At 48.3% G+C, this 12,229-nt stretch overlaps 1 protein-coding gene across 1 annotated transcript in view; it reads right to left on the bottom strand.

The window, feature by feature from the left end:
* LOC146351461 (vomeronasal type-2 receptor 1-like) overlaps positions 1-7,432 on the bottom strand; it is a 52,999-nt gene extending 45,567 nt beyond the window's left edge. Inside the window, exon 1 of the mRNA XM_084842049.1 lies at positions 7,182-7,432. Coding sequence (XP_084698175.1) covers positions 7,182-7,432 — 251 coding nt within the window. The remainder of the gene's footprint in view (positions 1-7,181) is intronic.
* Between the last annotated feature and the right edge of the window lie 4,797 nt (positions 7,433-12,229).

The raw sequence follows: 12,229 nt of genomic DNA, 5'->3' as shown, positions 1-12,229 counted from the left end.
CCACCCAGGAACCTGTGTGTTTTGCTCAAGGCAAGAGACAGAGCTGAGTTACAGTCAGACTTTATGTTTTCAGAAATTTGAGCTCAGCCATTGCTTCCATGTTGCAGAAGCAACATCAGAGCTACAGCTGGACTTTGCATTTTCTGAAATGGAGATCAACCATTGCTACTCCTCCCTCCCAAAATGCATTGCTGGGTGTAATCTGATACCTGCAACACTTACCAGTGACAGACAACTTCATTCGGTCTGTAGTCTCACATTTGAGAATGAGTCTAAACTGCCCACGTCGTGGCCACAGTGTCTGTCTAAATTTGGGACTATTCTGTTCTTCCCTAATCCCCTGGGTGTGTTGTTGTTTTTTACCACCTAGCCTGATGAAGAGTTCTGGAGAACTCAAAAGCTTGCACAATCTTTTGTGGCATTTTGTTGGTTCTAATAATGGAATTGCCCAACTCCAGATTTTTTATTTTCCTACCCTCCACCCCCATGGAACAGCATGGCTATCTTTGTTCTTTACACGTCATATCCTGGTATTCACATTCACTACGGGTCACTTCTCCAGGGGTGCAATACCTCAGCCCCAGGGGCCAAAACTAGTCCTCCAGGGTTCCTATTCCAGCCCTCTAGGGTTCCCCAGAATGACACACCCCGTTCCCCTGGCCTTACTCCCTTTCCCCCAACTACCAACTGTCTGGTGCTTTCCTAGCTTCTGTGTGGTTTTTCCCATTCTAAAACGTTGAAATGTCTTGCCTAAAGCTTAGTTACTAGCCGTAAGAGCTTTAAGGTGCAATCCTATCAGGATAGTCAGCTGCCTCAAAACTTGGAGGCGGCTGACTATCCAATGGGCAGGAGCAGCACGGAGGGGATCCCCTCCTCTGTGCTCCGGCCACCCTGTATTTGCAGCTAGACAGCTGATTTTGGCTATCTAGCTGGGGATGTCAGAGCGGGGGGCGGGGGGATGCCGGACAGCACATAGGAAGAATCATAACGACGTTATCTCGGTCTCCTCCCCTCCCTGCCCCCCCGGGAACACCCCCTTTTCACCTACTCCACGCTGTGGTTATGAGTGTGGAGACAGGGCAGAACCATCCCACCTACCAGCGGCAGGGGAGGGTTGGGGACCGTGGTTTCTGGGCACTGAAAAATCATATGGCTGTCTAGACACTGCCTAGCAGCCATAGGGTTGCTCTCCCCAGCTAAAGTATGTCGGTAATTTTATCATTTGGGGTTCACACCTTTGGCCCCATCCAGCACTGGAAAGGAGCCTTCAAGAGGTTCTCCAAAATGGAATTTGCCCCTCAGGCTGGGCTGAAAGCGGTTCTGCACCTCTGCCCTAAGCAGTGTCGAGAAAGAAGTCTTCGTGGTGGGCTTCTGCCATATTGCTCAATCACAACAAAAGCCTGAAATCATGCGGGAGTCGTCCATGCTGTGGGTCCTTCCCGTGCCAGCATTACTGCTCAGAGGATCTGATGTGAGAAGGGTGGTGCCAACAGCTCTAGAGCTGCTCCTGCACCTTGAAAAGTAATTTTGGAAGGGGCTCTATCGTGGGTGAGCACCTCCTGTAGAAAGTTCAGGACGTCATTGTTGTATAGTGAGAACAGAGCACAAGACTAGCTAACAGTAGCAAGACTTTAGCAACTGTCCAACAAATAAACAGTAGTTAACCTTAAGTCCATAGCTGAGGCCTGGACCTGCCTGCCAGGAGGTGAGCTGCTGTCTGCTTAGCTGCTTACTCTGAACTGAAGCCCTACTCCAGTAGTCATGAAGGAAGCCTCTAAGAACCGTAGGAGGGGAAAATCATTTAAGGGGCATTACACACTCCGTCATGCCCCCTCTTTAATGAGCTTCCGTCGTGCATTAAAAACGTGGTTGTTCAGGCAGGCATTTGGGGTGGGTTAGGGTACGTATTTTAGAAAATGTTTTTATTGTAGAATTTTATTATTTTAAACTGTTTTATTGTATGTTGTACATCGCCCAGAGTGGCTGGGTGACCAGCCAGATGGGCGATTAATAAATTTAATAATAAATAATAAATATAAATAAATATAAATACACAACAGCGATGAACCTGAAACAGTAGTTAAAAGCGGAAGGGCCAGCTGCCCTACTTTACAGAGGACAGTCCTCTGTTTTGGAGAGCTGGCAGTGGACAGTCCTCTATTTGAAGGTGTCCTCTATTTGATAGGCTACCCAGCCCAAGCCTGGTTTAATGACAAAGGTCCCTAGGAAGGGGAGAGCAGGAGGGGCCTTGAAGTTGCCCATCAACAATTGATACCTGGACAGGAGACTGAGCAGCAGGTCACCCACCTAGTCAGTCTTCTCCAGTTCGGTGAGATGTCATATTTCTATTTAAATAAGCTATCATTTCTAAATTGGCATTTGCAAATGTTATGCAAATTGGTGTCCTCTTTTTTGGTGATGCCTAAGTGGCTGTCCTAGCGACAGGGAAGGGAGCAGGGATTCCAGTATTTGGCTCATGTTGTAATGTCCCTTTCACATTGAAATGCAGAGCAGGTTATCTCCATCAGAATCCAGCATATTTCCTTGCATACCCTGTCCATATTTGAAAGTATCCTCTTGTCTCTATACTTCAGGTATAGGAAATGTGTGGACTTAGGGCCAAATTTCATGTGGCCCTTGGCCTAATGTCAAAAGTCTCCTGCAAGCTATCAGTTCAGGCTTCTAGCAAGAGCAATCTGACTCTCCCATGGCAGCCCACTAGGAGGTGGGAGGAAGAGGGAGTGAAAAAGAGGGAGAAGGCGGTGTCAGGGGGGGAGAGAGAGAGAGAGAGAGAAAAAGAAGGGGCAGCAGAGAGGGAGGGGGAAGTCCCACCCACTTCTGGCTGGCTAGAGAATGTTGGGAATTGTAGTCCAACACATCTGAAGGGTACCACGTTGGGAAAGGTGGTCCTAACTGTATGGGAGGCCCCTTTTCATGAGTGGCTCCCACATGGCTGGGGCAATATTTCAAAGAACCCAACCACACAGGCATGGTCCAATCATATGAGTCTTTCTCATGGGATTTGCATTTCCCCTTTCCAGGTGAGCTGCCAATTCCATGCTTGGGAGGGGCCCATGTGATTGGTCCCTGCCCACCTGGTTGTTTAAAAGCTACCCCAGCCACCCAAATGCCACTTACATAAAATCAGCTCTAAGGCAGCTGGCGGGACACTCTGAATGATTCCTGAGAGGAAGGAGCCTACGGTGACCTGTAATAACCAGGGCCTGCATCAAAGGTAGACATGGTTGGGCACCTGCTGAAGGCCCATACCCCAGCAGGAGCCCACTGACAACAGCCCTTTGGAGTTTCTCTTCCTCTTCACCGATGTAACCTGCTTATTCACTTTCCTCTTGCTCTGGCCCAGACAACAATGGTGGTGAGCAGGAGATGCCACTGCCCACTTGGTCATGGGCCCTCTGCCTGTCAAACAAGCAAGTGGTAACAATGAGGATGAGGAGCAACAGCAGCTGGTGACCGTGGTGGTGAGAGGGCAGACTCACCGAGGGAGGGGGCCCATTGTGGGTGTCTTGCCTAAGGGCTCTCCAAAACCTGGAGCTGTGTAAGTTTTCCAACAAAGAGGCCTATCTTGTTGCCACACCATGAACCTGGCCACTATGTAGGGTGGCCACTTATGTATTGCCAAAAAGTAGGACAAGAAAGGACACCAATTTGCATAATATTTGCAAAGGCAAATGTAGATGCATAGTTGCAAATGTGGAAATAACAACTATTGTAAAAGTAGAAATACAAGACCTCTCACCGTAGTGGAGAAGACTGACCAGGGCTGGATCTATACTTACCGCCTTTTTTCGCTTCCAATGAGGTTTCACCACCCGCCTTTCACACTACACAGTACCCGCCTCGAATTGGAACTGGAATTTCCCACTTCCGTGCTCCCGCTTTCAATACCCTATTATCCCGGTATTTCCTCTTAATGTGCTCTGATTTTCTGCCTTCGCTACCGTATCCGGTCGTTGTCCCCTCCCCCGTCTGTCCATATACGGCGGTGTTTGTATTTCCCTCCTGTCCAATCACAGCTCTTGACAGCCCCATGTCTTCTTCTGGCTACTGATCACATAGCTTCCTCAGCAGCCCCCGTTTCCTCAGCAACAAGCAAAGGGCTGGATGTGCGCGCGCTTGTCTGATCTCGGAAGCTAAGCGGGGTCGGCCCTGGTCAGTAGTTGGATGGGCGACCACCTGGGAATCAGGCTTCCTGCACTGAGCAGGGGGTTGTTCTATCCCTTCAAATGAGATTTAAGTTTTACCCCCTCCTATCCCCCACTCCAGATGTTTTTTTTTAATTAAGGCGTTACCCTCGCAGAATCGAGGCTACTCCACGATGTTTTTTTTTCTAATTCAGGCATGATCTTCGAAGATTTGAAGTTGTGAAGCTTCACAGCTTCGAAACTTCGAAGATCATGCCTGAATTAGAAAAAAAAACCATTGCAGAGAAGCCCCGATTCTGGGAGGATAACGCCTTAATTTTTTAAAAAAAAATCCGGAGCAGAGGATAGGAGGGGGTAAAACTTAGTCTCATTTGAAGGGCTAGAACAACCCCCTGCTCATTGCAGGAAGCCTGATTCCCAGGCGGTCGCCCATCCAACTACTGACTGGGGCCAACCCCGCTCAGCATCCGAGATAGACACGCGCATGTAGGAAAACAGCAGGAAAACAGCACAGCGCTCAAGTGTGAACCGAGCTTCTGCATTCGATGAAGCACTGCAATGGGGAAAATGGGTGAGTGTGAATAATCACGTTTTAATGCGAGAGCATTTAACCTGATGGGACACCGAATTCATTGCGATGGCGGGTGCAATGTAGATCGGCCCCAGGTGACCTGTGTGCCTGCTGAGTCTGCTGTCCAGGGGCTAACTCTTGATGGGCAATGTCAAGGCCCCTGCTGTCCCCTTCCTATGGACAGCCCATGCAACAAAGGACACCTTCAGATAGAGGACTATTCTCTGTAAACTAGGACACCTGACCATCCCACCACTGTGTGAATTTGCCCTAACTGGTTTATTCTGCCATGATCCTGCACAGCCGAAAACTTACTTAGTCCCAGGCAGTTGTCACAGGAGATTGCCTCTAAAACGTCATGCATGGCACATGCGCCCCGTTCAATATAGCCCTCTGCCTTTTCGATGAGACAGACTGAGGCCGGAGGACTGCAATGACACCACAACACACGTGTAATAATAAATACAGCATGGGGAGTAAGGTCGGAATGAGATACTAGAGTGCTGAGGTGGAAGAATGGATGGCAGGCTTCCTGCCACTTAGAAAACTAGGACCTCGGGGAGAAAGGTCCTAGCCTAGCTTTTTTGCCTGGTGTTTTGCTTTTCTACTTGCAGGGAATTTTGTAAAGCAGGAGTGAGGATACCTGTGGCCCTTCAGATGTCGTTGAGCTCCAACCCATCAGCTCCAGCAAGCAAGGCCAATGGTAAGGGATGATGGCAGCTGTAGTCCACCAACATCAGGAAGGCCACAGCTTCCTCACCCCCTGTTTTAAAGGTAGGAGAGCATTGAGAATGGGAGTTGCCTACATCCAGAGTGATGTGGTACAGCATCCCACCCTCCACCACAGCACTTGACCACGTCATTTCATTGCACGGCCATTCCTGGCATTTAACAGGAATGCCCCACCCCCCTACGATAACCGGAACCACCATATCCTGAGAAGAATCACTTTGCTTGTGCAGGCACCATTTCCACCAGAGAAATACTGAAAATGCTTCTCTGGTGTTGCCACCGTGCAGTGTTGTAAGGGCTTATACGCTTCCAGGTTCTTGGGGGCTATGATTCCCAGAGCATTTCCTCTTGGCAGAGTTGCTGAAGTCAGAGATGCATGCAAAATGCCATCCCATCCACCTACTCCATTCCTCTCACTTTTAAAAAAATAATATATTCTCTCTTTTTAATGGATATTACCTGTCAGAAAATAGTTCCTCTCCCAGAGGATTGGAGGTGGTATGAGTGCATTATTTTCTATAGCGGGGGCACTCATCACGCTCTTGGCTCTGTTTCGGGGTCCCTTAAGCAAGAAGCCACCTCCTCCTTGCTACTGTGACAATTGTACATTCACTTGCTCTCTCCCTTTGGTGCTTGGTGGGTCAGCTAGCGAATTTTAGAACCCGGACTTTGTGGTCTGATGGAGGCCCCCTTCATTACTTCAGCCGCGCAGCAGGCCACCAACATTTCCCAACTCCCTTCCAAGTTCCAACTGCCATTCCCTGCTTCTACATTCCTGATACGTTAGAGCAAAAATACAGAGCTGTTGGCTAACCCTGACTGAAAAAGACAGACAGACAGACAGACAGACGCTGAGCCCATGCAGTTTTGCATTTTAAATTCATTCAAAATCATAATGACTAGAAGAATAAAACAGAGTTTGTGTCTGCTTCCCCGATGCTAAATACATTTACTTGGGAATAAGCACCAAGGATAATATTGTAAAGTAAAAATAATAAAATGCGCATCTGTAATCTTGGACATCCCTGGCCAACGGCCTCCTAACTATAAAATGCTGGGTTTTTTAAACTGAGAAGAAAGAAAGGACACTAAGCAGCATAAGCCCTGGTGGGCCCCAGCATACACATGCCAGGCTAGAAGTTGATGCTGGGCCTGTTTGCTGCTGCCCCTATCACCTGCCACTCTCTGGATGGACATGGGGGGGGGGGGTTCTGGGGCTCTTGACATCAAACCCAAGGTCCTGCTCTAGCTGCGCCATTGTTTGGGCCCAATCTGCACCCTCAGCCGGAGGGCAAGACAACTAACAACTTTCTGCAGAAAGGAGCAGGTTGAGGCAGAAAGGAAGATCAGCACCACAGTTACAGCTTTGGCAGTGCCCCACACCTTTGAAGTGGGCCTCAAGCCGGTGCCCAATGATGCTGAGCCCTGACGCCAGCCTTGCTTCGCAGTTTTTTAATTCAAAACCCTTCCAAATCTGCCTGAACAGAGATGGCAGTGGGACAAAAGAAATGAGCTCGTACACCACTGGCTGTAGGTACCTGTTTTTTTTAACCCCCTTTGTCTCTCTTAAACATTATTGTCTGTCTGCAGCTGGTGATACCAAGCAAATCTTTATCCCTCTTGCCCAGCTATCATCATTTCTCATTATTAACTATATCCCATGCTTGCTACAATTGTTTTTCCAAGCACAAAGAAGAGGAAAAGTAGCTTACCCCTCACATTTTGGAGAATTTGGTGGTGTGCTAGTTGGATCTTCCTCAAGTATGGTCCTGAAGTGAATTGGGAACATCCCTCCAATGACATGCATAGCCTCCTCTGCTTCTACGTAGCCCCGTAAATCAAATTTCCCAAGCAACCTACATTCTTCTTCTCCAGGCTCAGCTGCCTCTTCCCCTAGGGTGGGCGCACACTGCAGCACATGTATAAATAATCCTATAAGCACCCACAACTTTGGGCAGGCCATTTCAACTCCGAGCTGCTGGAAGGAAATAATTGCTCTTTCGAAAAAAAGATCAGAGGCTTTTATGAGGCTCTTGCATGTTTATTATTCACCAGCCTATGAAGGAGCAGGTGAGTTCCCGAGGGATATATAAGTTGATTCGCCTTGCCGCACAGCTGTCAAGGCACAATCGCCTTTGTGAAGTACTGAAAAGGAGCAAAGGACAGGAGAGGTTATCCTGGTTTTAAAAAGAAAAATGATTCTCCCCTTGCTATTTTTTTCATCAGCCAAATAATTAATTCAGAATGGAGTCACCCATTCCATTTCATGTGTTTTCAGTCTGTCATACATGCTTGCACTGATGCTGTTTTCTATCTGTTGTTCAGATATTTAGGCCCCATGCTAACAAACAGTATTAATTAAGAGTCAGTTATTATTGTTATTTTTATTGTTATTGAACCTGCTGGAACACACCAAGAGTCCATTTAGGCTGCAATACTACACGCACTTACCTGGGAGTAAGCCCCATTGCACTCAGTGGGACCTACTTCTGAGTAGACATGCAAAGGATTGCGCAGCTGGTCCAGCACCAGCATCCTGTTTCCAGCATGGCGGACAAGGTGTTTCCAGGAAACCTATAAGTACAGCATGAAAACAACAGTCCTTCCCCATTTGTCCCTAACATATAGTATTCAGATGTATACTGCCCGCCCCTTAACATGGAGATTCCATTGAACTACCATGGCTAATTGGTACTGACAAGTGAGATCTACAATAAAATGTTGCAATGTGGAAAACTCCAGTTTTAGTGTGCCAGCCATGCCCTCTTCAAGGATATTCCATTCCATTTTCCTTTCCCCTACCCTGGTTTCCATTCCCCCTTTTCCAACAGCCAGCCAGAATTCTGTGGCTAGTCCTCATTGGTCTATTGTTGGTTCCACCCCTTAGGACCACAAGGGGAAGGAAACTGCAGGCGGGAGGAGGAGGTGAGTGCAAAGGAAGTGGTGGAAAAGGCAATTGTGAGCTGGGGAGGAGGAGGTGGGAGCCGTGGTAGGGAAAAGGAAATCACAGTTGGGAGAAGGTGTTGTATGAACAAAGGTGAGCACAGCAGCGAGGAGACAGAAGAGAGGAGAAGTGGTGTGGGAAGAAAATCCCAAGCATGGAGGAGAAGGAGGAAGGGAGGCAGCAAACGGAGAATTCACAGAAGAGGGCACAGCAAAGACAGAATCAGTGGAGAGGGAGAGAAAAGAGCTACTCCCAGAAAAATAATATACGTCCCTGGGGCTGTGAAAAAGCAAGAAACGTGCCTGCAAGCGTGAAAAGTTTGCCTATCCTGGTCTGAGTGTTTTATTTTTTTTCTAAAGCCTTTTGGTACTTTTTCAAAGCTCGGGGTTCCTCCAGGCCTGCTGATTCCTCCCTCCTTTGCATGGATAGAGCCATTTTGGCCCCATAAGCACTGGCACACGCCCCTGGAAATATAGGCATTCATAGACTCACCCTCCATTAACCTTGTTAAAAACCACGCATGCTAGCGGCCAGCACTGCATCCCATGGCTGTGAATTCCACAAAGTTAAGTATGGAACAAGCGAAGGAGAACTTTCCTCCGTTTGTTCTGTACCTATCTGAACAAGCTTTTTCTAGCAGTATGACAATATCCACTCTTTCCATGTGTGTAGCAGCATTTCCAAGTGGGGAAAGTGCTGTCATGCACTCTTTCAGCCCTGTAAGCCAGGCTGATATCCAGCGTCCCCGATCGTGTGGAGAGCCCCCACAGATAGAGGAGGCTCTCCTCTTCAGAAAATCGCCCTCCACGTGTAGCAGGCAACGAGAGCAACGATGGAGGCAGTGGGGCTAGTGCACTACTCGCATATTGAAGCAATGTGCTTGGGGAACACATGAATAGGGCTTCTCTCCTTCTTCTTTCCTGCCCAATGGACTGCCTGGACAGGGACAGATCACTTTTGGCAGAGCTCTGACCTGACTGCATGCAGAGGGCTTCTGAAATTAGGCGGAAGGGGCGTGTGAAATTAGGCCGAGGGCTGCATGCGGTCCCAGGGCTGCACATTTCCTGCTCCTGATCTAGACCACAAATATGGGAGCGGGAAATTGGCCTTTGAGGAAGATTGCCCTAGTTCCTCAGGCACATGTTTTCCCCTATAGGTTGGGGATTATATTCTCCCCCATACAGCTTAAAGGACCGGACGGTGGTTGTGTCAGCTAAGGATTCACAAATGCAGCTTGTTCACGTCACTCAACATGACTGCCAGTTAAGAGGAGGAAGCGGCCACTTCCTGAGCTGCCAGGGCATAGCTGTCACCGGGAAACTCTTGGACACCAACTCCATGGAGCTGCCAGGTAAGGCAGAACCCACAAGACTGCAGCTGCAGGGGTCCTCCAAGGCTGTGGCTGCTGCATGGTCTCCGGCTCCATGGAAAGGTGTTTGGAGAGAACATCCCAGCCCCTCCACTTGAGCCAGATGCTTCCTGGCTGGGGCTGCAGAGGCTGTTCCCAGAGAATCGGGAAGTATGCGTGAGGAGGGATGGTCAAAGAAGGAACCATAGCTCAGTGGTAAACCACATGATGTGCTTGAAGAAGGTCCCGGGTTCAATTCCTGACATATCCAGTGAAAAGGATCAGGTAACAGGTAATGGGTTGCCAGTTGGAGTAGTAACTATTTGCCAGTTGGACTCTAGGAAGCTGTTGCCAGTTGGAGTAGTAAATTTTTGGTTAGATCAACATTCCCCAACCTGGCAGCTGGGGGATACTGGGAGTTATAATCTAATACATCTGAACGGCACCAAGTTGGATAAGATGGAGAAACAGTCTAAGCTGGAATAAGACAGCTTCCAAAGTTCCTGCGAGGGAGAGAGTAATCTTACACCCTGTCCCTCCCATTAGTTTTGCACTCATACCTCATCTTTACCAGATGGTTTGCTGTCCAGGAATTCACTCACATGAGGTTTTGAACTAGGAAGTGACTCTCTTAATGCTGATCTTCATTTATGCGAGCAACAACATGGTGACCAATGAAAATACCACCACACGGGGCAAGAGATGCTTCCTGCAACAGCCTGCTGGTGATCACTGATCTTCCTGAGGCCGGCCTTAGGCGCAGGCAAGCCAGGCTGCTCCCTTGGGTTTGGGAGGTGCCTATCACACAGTCTCTATTCAGCCATCTGCTAACAGTTGAAACAGCGAGTACAAACTGTTCATCTTCACTTAGAGCTTTTCTATACAAGGCTGTTAATCTGCTGTATCTACTTTCGGTTTTGTCACTGAATTGAGATCTGAACACTACATGAGGAGCATTTCCTTTCCTGCTTTTCTGCTACATAACCTCTAGCTGGCACTGTGGCATAGTGGAATAATGCAATTAGACAAGTGGAAAGAGCATTTTCTTTCACGTTCACAAATAATGCTGCATTTTTCCTCCTCTAAAAATACTTGCCAAAAGTGCTGTTTAAAACCAGAAGTGAAACTGAAGGGTCACAACGACATCTAAAGAATCCGTAAACAACCATGTGTAGGGAATGATGAGTGCACAATAAATGCTTCATGTAGAGAAGCTCTTATAACACTTGCTACATTGGCCAGTGTTGCACTCATGTCCGCTGGCTGTTGTTTTATTGGTTCACAAGAAAATCTACATTAGTGCCCATTCAACAAACTGTGTGCGTGCCTATGTCTAATTTGCGATCAGGTCCATGCATGCAAGTTTATGGTCTTATATGGCAGGGGATAAATCAATGTCATCAAAAGAGTTGCAAATGGATCCAGATGTGCACTTGTGGAAGAGTTGCATCGGTGGTGCAGTTCCATGAAACCATTGCGTAACTAGCCAACTCAGAAGGGGGCGATGGATCTTTTCATGTAGAAAGTTCTGGCACGGGAGCTTCCAGCAATATAGAATGGCATGGGCTCTAAGATAAATTAACCAAAAGGTGGTTCACAGAAATAAAGTTTCCTGTCCCCTCCTCCTTCCCACAGCCATCTGTGCCCTCTCAAAGGCTTGGGGGCCCTTCTGAGCAATGTCAGATGGGACTTGGTGTGGGGAGGGAGAATTGCCCAAAATTCAGTGGACCTCCACTCAGTTTGGGGCAATTGCCCCAACAGCCCCTCTTATTTTATCTCACCTTGTTTCAGAGGACCCCTGGCCTTCCAGTGAAACTTTTCCGGGGTGCAAGTGACTGCAAGGGGAAGTAAAAGATGGCCCACACATACCAATAAAGTGTGTGTGAGAGAGAGAATCTAAGGCCTGTGGGGGGCAAATTAGGCCCTCCTGGGGTCCCAATCTGGCCCTCCAGTGTTCCCCAGAGGGCCATGCCCCTTCACCTGGCCCCCACCCCTTTTTCCCCACCACGAATTGTGTGATGGTTTCCTGGCTCTCCTGCAGTTTTGCCCCCTTCTAAAAGGTTGAGATGCCACTTCTAAGGTTTAGTTACCATCAGTAAGAGCTTTAGGGCATAATCCTATGCATGTTTAGACAGAAAAAAAGGCCTACAACTCCCAGCATGCCCCAGCCAGCCATGCTGGCTGGGGCATGCTGGGAGTTGTAGGCCTTTTTTTTCTGTCTAAACCTGCATTGGGTTTCACCTTTAGTCTACAATATGCTGGTGTTCTTTTCGGCTCCACCCCTTTTGCCTTTGGCCCTGCCTCCTTTGCCTTCAGCCCCACCCACCACTAGAATGAAGCCCCCGAAAGCTTATCTGAAATGGAATTTGGCCTTTGGGGCTGAAGAGGTTCTGCACCCCATCCTGCTCCATTGGGTTGGCGGCAGATGTACACCACACACCGTACCGAACTTGACAATAAACCTAAAC

This window comes from Heloderma suspectum, chromosome 3, assembly GCF_057233095.1.
Source record: "Heloderma suspectum isolate Gila_16-S chromosome 3, 16-S_ref, whole genome shotgun sequence".
Lineage (NCBI taxonomy): Eukaryota > Metazoa > Chordata > Lepidosauria > Squamata > Helodermatidae > Heloderma > Heloderma suspectum.
Note: the sequence above shows the minus strand (reverse complement) of the source record. Positions and strands in the feature narration are given on the sequence as shown.